General features: G+C 39.2%; 1 protein-coding gene across 3 annotated transcripts in view; it reads left to right on the plus strand.

The window, feature by feature from the left end:
* The window catches only part of PTPRO (protein tyrosine phosphatase receptor type O), a 266,448-nt gene that overhangs the window by 201,304 nt on the left and 48,647 nt on the right, over positions 1-16,497 (plus strand). For 2 of the 3 annotated variants that reach the window (XM_008259342.4, NM_001082750.1), the window contains 3 exon segments: positions 8,536-8,675; positions 10,853-10,985; positions 13,042-13,162. In XM_008259342.4, the coding sequence (XP_008257564.1) occupies positions 8,536-8,675; positions 10,853-10,985; positions 13,042-13,162 (394 nt within the window). 3 annotated transcript variants of the gene reach the window in all.

Below are 16,497 nucleotides of genomic sequence, written 5' to 3' on the forward strand. Positions count from 1 at the left end.
ATGCTAAGAGAACAGATGCTGCATAGGTGGATTCAGCACAGGCTTGCCTCCATTAAATAACAACAAACCACAGCTCATTCTCTTTTCTAAGTGGAAAATAGACGTTTATACTACCAAGACAGAGCAGTTTCAATTATATATGTTTTTGTGAGCAGAATAGATACCATACTGGAAGACAGAGGTGCTTACCATCTTATTAAGGTGAGAGGAAGCAAGTAATGGTAGGATTTTAGAGATGGAGAGAGCTTAGAAAGTATCTAGTGTGATATTCTCTCAACATTACATTTTCAAATAGATACTACTTTAAATGTTTCTTGAACTTTTCAGGAAGGAAAAACAAGTTTCAAAAAAATTACTTCTACTGAATCATAGCACTGGGAATCAATAAGCTGTTCTCCAATGATATCTTAATGTTAGGTGAAATTTTGTCTTTATACTTCTCCTGAAAACATGACAATCTATATATAATGCAACTGTTTGTATATTTCTTCCTAAAAACTAAATAACTGTATATTTTATCCTATTGTCAAAAATTCTATTTTCTATTCTACTAATCATGTTATTGTGTTTTATAAGCTCTTTCAACTTTCTGTAACACAATGCTTTGCCACCTGTAACTGCTCAAAAGATACTGTTAAATTGAGTTGAAATTGCTGATCTCAAAGTGTAACATAATATTCCAGTTAATATATAACCAAAAAACAAGTGTCAGCTTTTAGGGAAGTAAAATAACATTTTGCTTTAGTAATAACTGAATTATGATTTGCAGTGCTTACATTCTAGTCATTTTAGCTTTCTGCACAGCATTCAACTTGGCATACGTAGAAGTCATATTAATTCTACTTTACATAAAAAATATAATTTTGGCACACAGATTTTTCAGATTGTTCCAATCAGAATATCATTAAAGCTATCACCACAACTGGCCCCTGTACCCACGTGGGAGACACAAATGGAGCTCCTGGCTCCTGGCTTCAGCTAGTCCAACACTGGCCATTGCAGTCATCTAGTGAGTGAACCAGCAGATGAAAGACCTCCCTCTTTCTGTCTCTCCCTTTTGCTTTGTAACTCTAACTTTCCAAATAAATAAATACATCTCAAAAAAAAAAAATCCTATCTCACAGCAAAGTGCTTGGGGTTCCATATCTGACTTGGCTCCAGGTACTTTTTTTTAAAGATGTATTTATTGATTTATTGATATTTTAAAGATGCATTTATTGATAATCACGGTTACAGAGAGAGGAGGGGGAGAGAAAGAGACAGAGAGAGAGAGAGGAAGAGAGAGACTGGTGCTGCGGCGTAGTGGATAAAGCTTCTCCTTCCTTCTCTCTCTGTGTAACTTTGACTTTCAAATAAATAAATAAATCTTTAACGAGAGAGAGAGAATCTTCCATCTACTGGTTCACTCCCCAAATGGGTACAATAAATGGGTACAATGGCCAGAGCTGGGCCTATCCAAAGTCAGGAGCCAGGAGCTTCTTCTGGGTATCCCATTTGGGTGCAGGTGCCCAAGCACTTCGGCCATATTCTGCTGCTTTCCAGGTGCATTAGCAGGGAGCTAACTTGGAAGCGGAGCAAACAGGACTCAAACCAGCACCCAAATGAGGTGCCGGCACCACAGCAGGTGTCTTTTACCTGCTCAGCCACAATGCTGGCCCCTGGCTCCTGATTCTAGCTTTCTGGTAACACAGACCTGACAGGATCTCAGCTCTTAAGTGGGAGATCTAGATTGAGGTTTTGGCTGTTGGCTTTGGCCCTGGGCAGGTGCAGACATTTGGGGTATAAACCAGCTGATAGAAGTGTGCTCTCTCTCTGTCTCTCCCTCTCTCTTCCTCTCCCCCCCTTGTTCTCTCCTTTCTCTCCCTACTCTCCCTCTTCTCTTTCTCTCTCTCGCCCTATCAAATAAATAAGTAGAAAAACTAAAAGAGGAGTACATTTGGGATAAAGAACAAGGATTCTTCCTTGGATACACGAAGTTTGAAATGATTTGTGGACACTGAAGAGCAGATGTAAAGACATCATTGATCCATGTGCCTGGAAATAGGGAGAAATGCAGAGCTACAAATAAAACTTGAGAGTATCTGGATTATATCACAAAGCCATTGATAGCAACAGAGTAGAGAAGAGAAGCACTGGACGTAGGCTAAAAGAACCACTGCAGCATTTAGAGGTGGAGCAGAGGGGGAGGCAGCAGCGAGAGAAACTGAGACGAAACAGACAATGAAGAAAAAGAAAACCACAGAACGGAATTTGCACACCACTGCTCTGAAGCTTCTGCTTTACCCAGACCACAATCATATTCCAGCAGGTTCTGGATAAGGAATCCCTTGATCTCAGTGCTTGCAGAGAGTTTGAGGTAATTTACTGCAATGTCCTCATTTGAGCAGGTGATCTCAGAGAAATATGACCCACTTTACACATTCTAGAGCCTAGTTCGAAAACAGAAGTTTTATACTTTTACTCCTTCTGTTATTTACATTTTCCTGGATTGGGGGTGTATTTTTTTCTAAAAATTTCAATTTTCTATGAACATGTTCAACAGAGCAGGGAGGAGCCCTATGGTTTTCTGTTCCCTATTCTTCTTCGTCGTCTTTAGATTTTAGTGATTAGGACAGTGGCTTGATTTTCTTAATCTCAGTTATGGAAACTTTTATATAGATTATAAATATTTAAAACATAATTTTGCTATAGGCAAGAGAGAATCAGAACACTTTGAGATGTTGGGAATTTAGGGAATATTAAATCTAGTCTTTTTCTGTTTCTTTCACTGTCATCTCTCATAATATTTTAGTAGATTATAAATAATGACAGACATTTGGTGAAATGTAATTTCTGACTTTAGGAAAACCCATACATTACACAGTGCTGCCTTTTATGGTCCTACTCCCAAATGAGGCCATTGCTTGCTATTGTGTAGAAGTTGGTGAGTTTACAGTTTTGGAAACAGTTGCTTGGATATATGTAGTCCCTATCTTTGGTAAGTGTTGTTAAATCATAGCACTGTCAAGTTTGACATACCTCTCCCTATCCACCCTCTTCTTGAATCCTCTGCTAGTGTGACAAACTTACTATCCTGTTTTCGGCCCCCACCCAAAAAATGAGTCCAATGAGATAGGAATGTGAATAAATCGTGTTAGGGTAGCACAAAGAGAAATAAAGGACGATAAATGGATGAATGGAGAAAAGGGAAGAAGAAATATATATCCATTCTAAATGTAGAAGAGTAAGTCAAAAGGTCCATAGAAAATGGAATTAAAAATTAGGCGGAAGATTAACCTACTGCGCCACAGTGCTGGCCCCTGCAGAAAAAGTTTAATCCATGATTTTTTTTCCATAATATGCACTTTTCATTACTTTTCTAAGATCCCAAAAATGCAAATTTTTGTATAGGTGGTGTTGGAGTTCAAACCTGAAGCAGGTGAGTGAGCCAGGGGATGCCTGGGAGGAATTCTGTAAGCAGAGGGAAACCCAGGTGCAAAGCTCTGCAAGCAACATGTGTCTGACAAGTTCAGAGAAAAGACAGGAAGTCAGTGTGGATGGAGTGGAATGAACAAGGCAGGGAGTAGTAGGTACCACGGCAGAGAGATAACAAGGGGCAAGATCATGGCGGGCCATTGTAAAGACATTTTCACGAGTGAGAAAATATTCCTTGGGAGGGATTAAGCCAAGAAGTCACATGACCAAATGTGTTTCATAGAATTATTCTGGTGCGAATAGACGATTTGGGTTAAGAGCAAAAGTAGGAATCTAGTTAGATGAGATCACCATACATCATAATTGCCTCAAACAATACTGCATGACATCGATTATGGATCAGTTAAAAGCTAGTAATCCTCTCTCTGGCATCCTTTGCTTTTTAAGAGCATTTCAGTTTGGACACTTTCTGGAAATTACATCATCAACATTTAAGTTAGGGGATGCATATATCTGTCCTTGCTTGGTTTGAGCTGGTAGCTGCAGAGGTGATTAAAAGTGATCAAATTAAAATTTTTTGAAGTTAGAGCTGAGAGAATCTGCTCATGGTTATGGACGTTGACTATGAGTGGGTATACAAAACCTAGGGAGACACCATGACATAGAGCCTGGGCAATTGGAAGGACAGTGATGCTATTTATTGAGTCACAGAAGATTATGAGAGAGATTGGTTGTGGAGGAAAATCAGTGGTGCAGGTTTGGAAGTGTCAATATTTGAAGGTGCCTATTAAACATTAAAGAACAGATACTCAGTAAGCAGTTAGATAAAGTTGCCTGAACTCTATGGAGACTTCACAACTGGGAATATAAATTTGGTGCTAGTTAGGAAATACATTTGATGAGTATCTTAGCCTGTTTTCCACTACTTAACAGAATACCACATACTGGGCAATTTGTAAACAATAGATATTAATCTGGTTCTGGAGGCTGAGGTCTCACAGGGTGTTGACACTTGATGAGGCCAGCATGCTGCTTCATCCCATGGCAGAAGGCAGAAGAACATAAAAACACCAATCAGACCCAACCCACAAGGCTCATTTTAAATTAATTACCTCTTGACAGGGCCTATCTCAAAATGCAGTCACTATCTGAAGTGCTGGGATTAGGGTTTTAAAGTATGAAATTTGGAGATACACAGTTTATCACATAAAAGAGGAGACCAATCACAACACTTTGGCGTGTCATTGCATTCCCTGTAATATGTTATTGCCTAAACAGTGCTGAGCCGTTAACCACCTTTAGTTCTGTTCCTGAGGATGAAAAGGTGAATCATCTAAACCATCTGAGGTTTTGGAGCTGGGCTGATCTTGCCCTGTCACAAGAGGAGAAGCGGAGGAAGGGCTGCTCCACCTTCTAACAAGAGTAACCAGACTTCTGCTGTAGCAAACTGGAAGGAATGTTCTAATTCAAGGTAGCCAGCTGAAATATAAGGAGAGTTATGTATGTAATTTTTTTTATTTTCTAATAACCACATTAAACCTTAGTAAAAAAAAATAGGTAAAAGTGAGTTCAATACACTTTATTTAAGCAGATATATCCAATGTAGTATCATAGAACTATTCCAACCTGTAATCAATATGAATAATTATTGATGATGTAATGTATTGCTTTTTCATGCTAAGTCTTTGAAATTTAATTGGTAATTTACATCAACAACACCTCTCAATTTGAACTAGCCACATTTCAAGGGCTCAATATATTTAAGACACAATGCTGTCTCAAGTAGTGAAATTTAAGTATAGTTCCCACCAAACCTAATAAATGATAATGCTCTGTACATATACGAGAAAGTTATGGCCCTGACAAAGCCTCTCAGAAGTCAAGAAATTTATTTTGTCAACATCATCATTATAACAAAGGCAGAGAACATAAAAATTGAGCCCTCATATGTCTGTTTTGACTGATACTTGAATCCTGATGCTATTAATTAATAAATCTTGACTCATATTCTAAATCAGCTAATCAATAAGATTGCATGAATGCCTAAAGGTGGATAGTTAAAGGTGAAGACAAAATACTTTATAATACATTGTTCTTAAAGAATCTACAAGGATCAAGTAGAATCAGGACTTTAAACAAATTAAATAGAAATTTTTTTAAGAGCAGTAGGAGATCAGAGAAGGGATAGTCTATCAGGAAACAGACAAGGCTCTGTCTTGATCTTAGAATGAGCAAAATAAAGAGTACACTAACTCAGTGTACTTGAGAAAGGACTAAAGGTAAGAAAGTCAGTGAAAATACTGCCATTGCTAGGGGCAGCATGTCTGTTGGTAGGAATGGTGGTGAAGCTAGATGAGAAGCATGTAGCCAATTTAAGTAAATCTTTAAAACTTGGCATGTGCATGGACAATGCACAGGTAGGTTAGGATTCAACAAGAACAGAGCTGGATTTGAAACTATCACTGTCCAAATGGAGAATGAACCTTTTTGAGGCAGGCAAAAAGGAAAAAGAATTATTACAATGATCAATGAGTATGATGGACATGTAATAAAAAAAAATTTAAAGAAAACAGGGGCCGGCGCCGTGGCTCACTAGGCTAATCCTCTGCTTTGTGGCGCCGGCACACCGGGTTCTAGTCCCCGTCGGGGCGCCGGATTCTGTCCCGGTGCCCCTCTTCCAGGCCAGCTCTCTGCTGTGGCCAGGGAGTGCAGTGGAGGATGGCCCGAGTACTTGGGCCCTGCACCCCATGGGAGACCAGGAGAAGTACCTGGCTCCTGCCATCGGATCAGCGCGGTGCGCCGGCCGCAGCGCGCCAGCCATGGCGGCCATTGGAGGGTGAACCAACGGCAAAAGGAAGACCTTTCTGTTTCTCTCTCTCACTGTCCACTCTGCCTGTCAAAAAAAAAAAAAAAAAAAAAAAAAAAGTAGTTGGAAAGTAGAAATGATTTGTGAGGAGAGGATGCCAGGTTCAGTTCTGACACTGTGAAGTTTGATTGCAATAGCAGTAAGATATTAAAGTAGGCATACATAATAAATGAATGGAAATGCAAGCATAAAAAGTCAGATCTGGAGATTAGAATTTGGGTAATGTTCAGACTGTATCACTAGGCTGATTTTATCTATTCTATAAGAGGAAATATATAGACAACCCAGGGAATTTGATCCTAATCCAAGAGACTCACTTTGAGGAGCAGTTCTTGGTGTTATTTTTAAGGGAGGAAAAAACCCAGGCTCACAGGAACTAATCATCCATCTCTGCCCCAAATAACCTCACCCTTGCTTCCAGAGACCCAAGTTCTCCATGAGTCACAGTCACTGGAAGACTCCTTCCCTGACTCACAACCCTGTTAACAATGACAGTTTTGAAGAATGTGGGAAGAGGAAATGGACCTCTATGTTTCATCTGTGGTCTTCTTCAGAAGAGAAATGGGACGATGTCTGGAGGAGTACATAATTAATTGCAAATGAAAAGGGGTTCCTGACGCCTACCATGAATTTTTGATTGCCCAAGACTAACTCACTTCTTCATTCCTTCAGCCCTTCTACCTAATCTTGTCAGGTTGTCTCTGGAAAAAAATACACTTTTTAGTTGGACATAAGCTTAGCATACATGAGATAAATCATGTCAAGAGTTATTTTTGACATAATCCTTGGTTCTGGACAGGACCATGAGTGGTGCAGACTAGAAAAAGATCATAATCTTCTCAGGACTTTCTTCAAGTACCACTAAAATGAAGCCAGGCCAGTCTTGGGAGAATGGAGCAGAAAATGAGAAGAAATACGAATAATAAACAATGGGTAGTTGTCTGATATGGGCATGGATGTGGGCAGAATAGGTTGTTCTGTAAACCTGGCAGCAAAGATACATGCCAGACAAGCAATGTCAGGGAAGTCTGACAGCAGCCAGCAAGGCACTGGGCTTAAGATTTTAGATCAACATAGTACTTTCCATGCTAGAGGAGCCAGAGGGATGGCAAGATCCGAAAGATGCCATCAAAACAGAAGACCCAAAGAAATTTAGGAATGGAGGAGCAAGACAGCAAACCCCATACTAGAATGGAGGAGAGAGAATAGGTTTGTCTTAAGCCAACAAAACCAATGACCCAATTGCTGGAAATGGGTATGAAGGGCCACAGGCAACATGGCTTCCTTGACTAATGCAGTAATTCACTGATCAAGATAAAATGTTTGGGGCCGACGACGTGGTTCACTTGGTTAATCCTCCACTTTGCGGCGCTGGCATTCCATATGGGTGCCGGGTTCTAGTCCCAGTTGCTCCTCTTCCAGTCTAGCTCTCTGCTGTGGCCCGAGAAGGCAGTGGAGGATGGCCCAGGTGCTTGGGTCCTGCACCCACATGGCAGACCAGGAGGAGGCACCTGGCTCCTGGCTTCGGATTGGCCGTTGCGGCCATTTGGGGGGTGAACCAGCAGAAGGAAGACCTTTCTCTCTGTGCCTCTCTCTCTCACTAACTCTGCCTGTCAAAAAAAAAAAAAAAAAAAAAAAAAAAAAAGATAAAATGTCTAAGACTACGAATCTGCCTCCAACATTTTTTAAATCATCCAATCCCTTTCTAACAATCTTTTCCTTAAAAAAGAAAGTCATCTGTTCAGCTCTCAGTTTTTCCTGAATTTTCAAGAAGACAGTCCTCTGCCTGAGTTATTATAAAGAGTCTTCAGAGAAAGGAAGACAGGTTATTGGCCAAGTACCAAATGCAAAGTCTCCATCAGAAGGGAGGGCATCACTTTTATTTTTCTCAGTCATTTTTAAGTACAGATTTATGTTTCTCACCCTGGAGGTTCTGTATTACCAGAGCAATGCTAACTCCAGTGCAGATGACACAAAAGCTATTAATAGAGTATGTCAATAATAAAGCTGAAGTAGAAAACAGAAGTGTCCCAAAAGGAGAAGTATCAAATGGAAGAGGGAAAAGGCAAAATATTCTACTTTCCTACTCAGATGATTGTCTATCTTCATGAAAGGATTTCTTTCCAAAGCAATATTAAACCTTATGGTGCTCTTAATTACCTACATTTGGATTTTTTATGTTTACTCCAATAACTAATGATATGAAAAAAATAAAACATCTAATTAAATTTTTAAAACATTCTTTCTTTACTCAGAACCAGCTCCTCCAAAATCACTCTTTGCAGTGAACAAAACTCAGACTTCAGTGACTCTGCTGTGGGTGGAAGAGGGCGTAGCTGATTTCTTCGAAGTCTTCTGTCAACAAGTTGGCTCTGGTCTGGAAACCAAACTCCAGGTATTGTACATCTTGATACTCTTTTCATGAATTAATTTTGATTAAGACTAATTATCTGAGAAAAATAACTCTTTTATTTCCTTGAACTATGGAAAATGAAAACCATTTGTTCTTTTTCTGTTTCAGTAATTAAAATTAACAGTGTGCTTTGAAAATAAGCCCAAAAGATGTGAGAACTTGTATCTTTTATTTTTAATCTTTTGTTCCTGCTCCTTAGCCACTCCAGAACATATGAAAGGGTAATGCAAGGTTCATTTTTCCTGTTGACCATTACATTGATCAAAGGGATGAAGATCTTGCCAAATAAATATAATTTAACAAATATAAATCAGTCCAAAAGGCAATGTGTAGAATGTAAATGGTATAATCAATGGTCTCCTTCAAAAATGTATAGTTGTAGATATTACATAAGTATAAAAATGAGTAAAATAAAATATAAGTGCCACAAGAGAGACCCATACTATTAGAAAATTTCTTTTAAAATAGCATGCTTATCTTGTTAATAAAAAGAACAATTTTGTTGAAAAACCAAGCTGAAAGGTTATTGCTAAGCCTTAGAATAAAAAAAAATCAAAGAAATGATAAGTATTGGGTTGTTCTTCAGGTTGTGCTTAATGGAAGGACAGAGATGAACCAGCAGGTCTAAGGGTAACAAAGTCATAAGAAAAAAATGTTTTACAGCCAGAGGAGGAAGGAAAGGGGCAGTCTTGGGAAGCCCTTCACGTAATAATGGTATATGGACTAATACTATGAACATGAATAATTGATGCCTTTTAAATAATGAAGTTCATGAGATTGAGAAAAAAAGAATTGCCAGGAATATAGATCTTTTCATACTGAATGCTAAGATAATTTGCTTTGATTCTTTTCCCCTCTGGATAGTCCCTTCTACAAGCTTATCTCTTTTTAATCTGTTCTGAACAGCTGAATCTTTTCTTTATTCTAAGAATCCTTTTTGAAAATAACTGTTCTGCCAGTAATGGATTCTTTTCTCTGTAACTCCAGTGATGTCTTCCTTTAAGATCACAATGGTTAGTCAGCGGCTTATTATAAGTGAGCCCTGTTAGCAAAAACCTTTCTTTCCTTAGGATCATTATTTTTATAGAATAGTGAAAGAAGTGCTGATGGCTGTCATCTCTTTAGCCAGGGATGTTTCAGATCCTTGTTTTGAAAAAGGGTGTTATGCTGACTCATCTTTTTACATTGTACTGTAGTCCTTGTCACCCACCTGGCCATCAGTCTACCAAATTAGCAGCATGTTCTACTCAAGAATGGGATAACGCTAAGTGTTTCAGAGCACAAAGAGTCTCCATGCTTTTAGCGGATGCTATATAAAAGCTGAGGCTGTAGAAAAAAATTGTAGTCTTCTGTAGTGTTCTTAATGTGTAAAAAACTGCTACAAGTCAAAGAGGTAAAGAATAGTGCCGGCTTTGTTTCCCAGTGAATTAAGCTACCGCTTGCAATGCTGGCATCCCATACAGGAGTACTGGTTGCAGTTCCAGCTTCTCTGCTTCCAATCCAGCTCCTTGCTAATGGCTTGGCAAGGCAGAAGATGAAGGTCCGAGTACTTGGGCTCCTGCAACCCCTACATGAGAGACTCAGATGGAGTTCCAGGCTTCTGGCTTCGGTTTTACCCAGTCCCAGCTGTTGCGGGTATTTGGGGAGTAAACCAGTAAATGGAAGATATTCTCTCTCTCTCTCTCTCTCTCTCTCTCTCTCTCTCTCTCTCTCTTTCTCCATTGCCTTTCCTTCTTTCTACATCCTTCTTTCAAATACATAAATAAATCTTTAAAAAGGAAAAAGGAATAAAACAGCTTAATCTGTACTGATGTGGGAAGAGAGGCAAACATAGTGATAACTAAGGTAAAATCTAAGGTAACAAAGTAAACAGAACCATATGTAACCTATGTCATCACTTACTTTTTAAACTATGTCTTATATATTTATGCAATGGTAAATATATATGGGAAGGCAAAAAAATCCTGATGATGATTGCTGCTTCCATGGAAGAGAGTTGAGTAGATTGGGAGAAAGGAAAAAAGGAAACCGTTTCCCTGCTAACCTTTTTCATTTTGTGAATTTTTTTACTCTGTCTATAGATGACTTCAACCATGAAAAATAATTAAAAAGCAAAACAGATTAAGATAATAAAAATTTATTATTTTCTGTATCTGTAGGAGCCAGTTGCTGTTTCTTCTCATGTTGTGACCATCTCTAGTCTCCTTCCAGCCACTGCTTACAACTGTAGTGTCACCAGCTTTAGCCACGACAGCCCCAGTGTTCCTACATTTATAGCTGTCTCAACAATGGGTAATTATATGTTAGTTGAATCTGGCCTTTGCAAGTTATTTTTCTATATTGTCTACATATATTACATATACATATATATGATATATATTTTATATAATCTATCATTTTAATGGTATCAATATATAATCTATATATTATATATTGTCTATAGTCTATATATAATCTATATATATTATATATATAATCTATCCTTTTAGTGGGGCCAATGCTATGCTGAAAGATCTTAAGCTTTACAGTGCATGGGGTCATTCATTTCAATCCCAAAATGCACTTACCACTATTTGGTAGTTATTGTCTCTGAGCTTTTGTTTTTGTGTTCACCTGTAAAGTTGGACTAATAATAATATGTAGTTTTTTAGGTTGCTTTGAAGTTTAGAAATAAAATACATAAAACTGTAACATCTACTGTCCAAGTGCTATTTGCTATCATCAGCTTCATCATCATGGCCATCCTCATCTTTCACAGCTAGGCACAGTGCCCTGATGAACTCAGTTTCATCTGTCTTAGCCTTGCCCTCAACTGTCAATGATCGAGTAATGGCAATGCTATACTAGGTGAAAGCAGGAAAGTTTCCAATCCAGCAGAAAGAGTAGATAGGAAAATTAGAAACTAACTAAAGTTCTACCAAATTTTGTTTGTTTCCTTGTATTTTTTTTCTGAGTTGTATGATAGGATAAGCCCATGAAAATGGATTGAAGTGATGTTTATTTTGATACAAAAAACTTGAAATCCATGCATAGGAGGAGTCTTCAAAAAGTTCACAGAAAATGTGTATTATGAAAAATCTATGCATGGATTCCAATGTTTTTTGAACCAAAATAAACTCACCTCTCAATTCCAGTTTTCATGAGCTTTTGAAGGTACTGCCCTATGCATTATCCTTTGGTTGGTTAGAGTCTGACTCTGTAGTCTGAGAACCTCTATGAAGCCTCATGTAGTAAAATTACTCCTACTATCACATTATCCATTTACAGAGTTCAGTTTCTTTCCTGTAATTTTAATCATATATTTAGCTGTTACAATCACTGATGGTTATAATGACCTCATTGCTGTAATTTTTATTTTTTGGTTGGTTGGTATTGGTTTTTAGTTTTAATTTTTGTGTTTTCAAGAAAATACAAAAATGGAGCTCAAAGATATTTTAATGTTCTTTTATTCATGCTTCCTTCTACACTTTTCTAATGCTACTTTTATGTCCATCATTTCTCATTACCTCCACAGCAACCAAGGGCAACAGGTGATATAATTAAACTTACTTGTAAGTGAGGTACATAAGCCCAAAAGAGTAGAAAAATGGCTGACCAGTTCCGTGAATTTATTATCAATGTAAAGAATGGCCCACCTTTAAGAGTTGTATAAAAATATCTAATATACTTTCCTGTTCAATACCATGTGAAGAACTAGGCACTGTGTTAAGTTCCACAGTAGCCTTCTCATTACATACAGTGGATGAAAACAACAGCCCCTATTCTTAAGGGCCCTACAACTTATTAATAGGTTTAATCTCTTGAGTTGTGCAGATGGAAAACCCCTAAACATATGGTCACAGATTATCCGAATGCCTGTTCTAGGGATGTGTTAAGTGATGTGACAGATGGTGGCTTGCTAATGCCTTTTTCATATACATTATTAGTTGTGAATATACAGTTGTGCTTTCTGAGTCTGAAGTCATAGGCATAAAGTGAGAACCTGCCACCCTTGAAGGTTTTTAAAATGTTAAGCAATGATAAAACATGATAATGACTTTTAGATCTTTTCATTTTCAAATGGATTTAAACTGTGGCACATGCATTCTTTATATTTTATAGTTTCCCCATATAAGAACATCCTGAATGTTGTAGACCATGAAAATGGACTCCAGGCTTCCAGACACCAGAATACCACTTACCAGTCTACTTTGTAGTTATAACTGACCAGAAAGAGCTCATTGTTGACTTGAGAGATATTTTGTCCTCATAAACTCACTGTTGTCAAGATTAGATGAAAAACAACTAATAGTTCTGTTAGTTCCCACATAGTGGAACCTGATAACAAATGTATGACTTCTTTTTATAGTTACAGAGATGAACCCTAACGTGGTAGTAATCTCAGTGCTGGCCATCCTTAGCACACTTCTAATTGGTCTGCTGCTTGTTACTCTCATCATTCTTAGGAAGAAACATCTGCAGATGGCTAGGTAAGCTACATTTTGTTCACCTTTTATCCATAATCGTATAAATATTTTTACTTATTATACATGTATGGTTTCACAGACCTAATTTGTATAAGTGGCAAATCTGATGTCAGTTCTTAATGTCAATTCTTTTTAAAAAATTTTAATTATTTATTTGAAAGGCAGATTTACAGAGAGGAGAGAGAGAGAGAGAGCGAGAGAGAGAGAGAGAGAGAGAGTCTTCTATCCATTGGTTTACTCCCCAGATGGCCTCCATGGCTGGGTGGAAGCTCCTGGCTCCTGGCTTCGGATCAGCACTGTGCGCCGGCCGTAGCAGCCACTTGGGGGGGGGTGCTGATCTGAAGCCAGGAGCCAGGAGCTTCCACCCAGCCCCCCATGTAGGTGCAGGGGCCCAAGGACTTGGGCCATCTTCTGCTACTTTCCCAGACCATAAACAAAGAGCTGGATTGGAAGAGGAGCAGCCGAGACCAGAACCGCTGCCCATATGGGATGCCGGCACTGCAGGCAGCAGCTTTACCCGCTACACCACAGCGCCGAGTCACTCTCAATGTCATTTCTACTTTGTGAGTTTCCTAACTAGGCTTTTCAATCTCATTTTAGAAAATGCTTCCAGTGAAATAGTAAAGCAAAGTTTGCTTGTTTACACAAAGCCAGACCTCTTGCTATTGATCTTGGCATTTTAAGTAACACATATATAGAAGGCCTTTACTTTTGGGTATTTTTAGACACAAGTAGAGTTAAAGAAAGGTGTAAGTCTGTTCAATATGATAGTGAAATGAGTCAATGAAAATAGAGGTTAGAGAGAGATAACCTCTCACTACTTCTTCTTTTTTTTTTTTTAGAATTATTTTATTTATTTGAAAGAGTTACAGAGAGAGGTAGAGACAGAGAGAGGTCTTCCATCTGCTGGTTCACTCCCCAGATGGCCGCAATGGCCAAAGCTGAGCTGATCCGAAGCCAGGAGCCAGGAGCTTCTTCCAGGTCTCCCACATGGGTGCAGAGGCCCAAAGACTTGGGTCATCTTCCACTGCTTTCCCAGGCCACAGCAGAGAGCTGGATTGGAAGAGGAGCAGCCGGAACATGAACTGGTGCCCATATGGGATGCCAGCGCTGCAGGCTGGAGCTTTAACCCACTGCACCACAGTGCCAGCTCCCTCACTACTTCTATTAAGCTGTAAATCAGAAAGCATTTATAGTGTTTATGGTGGCCGGCGCCGCAGCTCACTAGGCTAATCTTCCGCCTGCGGCGCCAGCACCCTGGGTTCTAGTCCCGGTTGGGGCACCGGATTCTGTCCCAGTTGCTCCTCTTCCAGTCTAGCTCTCTGCTGTGGCCTGGGAAGGCAGTGGAGGATGGACCAAGTGCTTGGGCCCTGCACCTGCATGGGAGACCAGGAGGAAGCACCTGGCTCCTGGCTTCGGATCAGCGCGGTGCGCCGGCCGTAGCAGCCACTTGGGGGGGTGGACCAACGGAAAAAAGAAAAACCTTTCTCTCTCTTTCTCTCACTGTTTAACTCTGCCTGTCAAAAAAAATTTTTTATTATTAAATATAGTGTTTATGGTTAGGTTCATTAGAGGTCACTGTTAGTTTTCTTCCTGTTGTTCAAAGTTGCAGCTAGTTTAATTTTTCTTGCAGTTAATAAAGCCTTTTGATTTATTATCTTAGTGCTTCCTTATCACAGCACATTCTTAAGTACTTTCTGTAGTCCCTTATATGTTGTCAGAACAATCCATCAGTTCCTGTAAGAGAGCTTTGTGATGTAACAGGCAAAAACCTCTGCCATCTGTGACACAGGCATCTCCTATGGGTGCTGGTTTGTGTCCTAGCTGCTCCATTTCTGATCCATCCCTCTGTTAATGGCCTGGGGAAAGCAGCTGAAGATGGCCCAAGTGCTTGGGCCTCTGCCACCCACATGAAAGATGGATGGAAGATCTCTCTCTTGGTTTCTCCATCTCTGTCTGTAACTAACTTTCAAATAAATAAATATTTTTAAAGCATTCTTGTTTGAATACTACCAGTTTTGGGAAATTTGGTTCAAATTTACATATTTGCCCAATGTTAGCCTCCTGAATTGTTCAACATCCTTCTCTGATTTAAATGTTCTATCATTCACATATTCATAGAAAATGTCACTTAATATTAATGTAATCAGTGATTAATATGGCATATCAAAAAAATCAGACATTGAAGTCATCCATTGGGAACATACAACCTCACTTGAGATATGTACATGAATGGATACATTTAAAAGAATAAGCTGACCTATAACATAAGCAAGATAGAATTGAGAGCTATGAGACAAGGAAGATTAATTCTCAATATGAAATTCAATTTTGTGAAGATTGGCATTTGAATAAATCTTATAAGGACATGGAGGGAGGTGGAATTGCACCATGGCTATAGTGTTGAGCTCTGATATTACATTCTGTGAGGTCAAATATTAATTTACACTCTATGTAAATGCATGCAGGTCATTGAAACACCATCCATTTAACAAATAGAAAAGTATTTCCAAAAGGTAATGGAAGTAGAATTAAAAACTAAAGCCATTTTGATGCAAAAGATTGAAATCTATGCATAATTTTTCATCATATGCAGTCCATAAAGTTTTTATATTTGACACCTGCTGTCTGGTGTCAGACTCCTCTGGTTGCTTGGGACAGGGAAGAATGTGAAACAGACAAAATGTTATATGTTCAGAGAGGTTATATTCTAATGAGAAAAGAAACAACAAACAATAAAGACTTAAGTAAAAGGGTCACATAAGTAAAAGGTTATAAGAATAAATACTAGGGGCCGGCACTGTGGCGCAGCGGGTTAAAGCCCTGGGCAGAAGTGCCGGCATCCCATATGGGCGCTGGTTCTAGTTCCGGGTGCTCCTCTTCTGATCCAGCTCTCTGCTGTGGCCTGGGAAAGCAGTAGAAGATGGCCCAAATCCTTGGGCCCCTGCACCCACATGGGAGTCCCAGAAGAAGCTCCCGTCTTCTGGCTTCGGATTGGCTCAGCTCCAGTTGTTGCAGCCATCTGGGGAGTGAACCAGCGGATGGAGTCACTGCAGTAATTTGGGAGGAGATGGTGATATTTCAGTTCAGAGTAGTAGCAAGGAACACAGAAAGAAACTTCCTGATTCTGGATATATTCTGAAAATAAAATAACAGGATATGCCAACAAACTGGGTGAGGAATGGGAATCAATAAAGAAGAAAAGAGGACTCTGGGATTTTGGCTCTAGCAACGGAAAGGATGGAGTTGTCATCACCTGGCACAGGATTCCAGGTGAACAGAGTTAGGGGACCATCAGGACTTCAGTTTCAAAAATACTAAGTTTGAGATGACTTTCA

The sequence above is a fragment of the Oryctolagus cuniculus genome, chromosome 9, assembly GCF_964237555.1.
Source record: "Oryctolagus cuniculus chromosome 9, mOryCun1.1, whole genome shotgun sequence".
NCBI classification, from domain to species: domain Eukaryota; kingdom Metazoa; phylum Chordata; class Mammalia; order Lagomorpha; family Leporidae; genus Oryctolagus; species Oryctolagus cuniculus.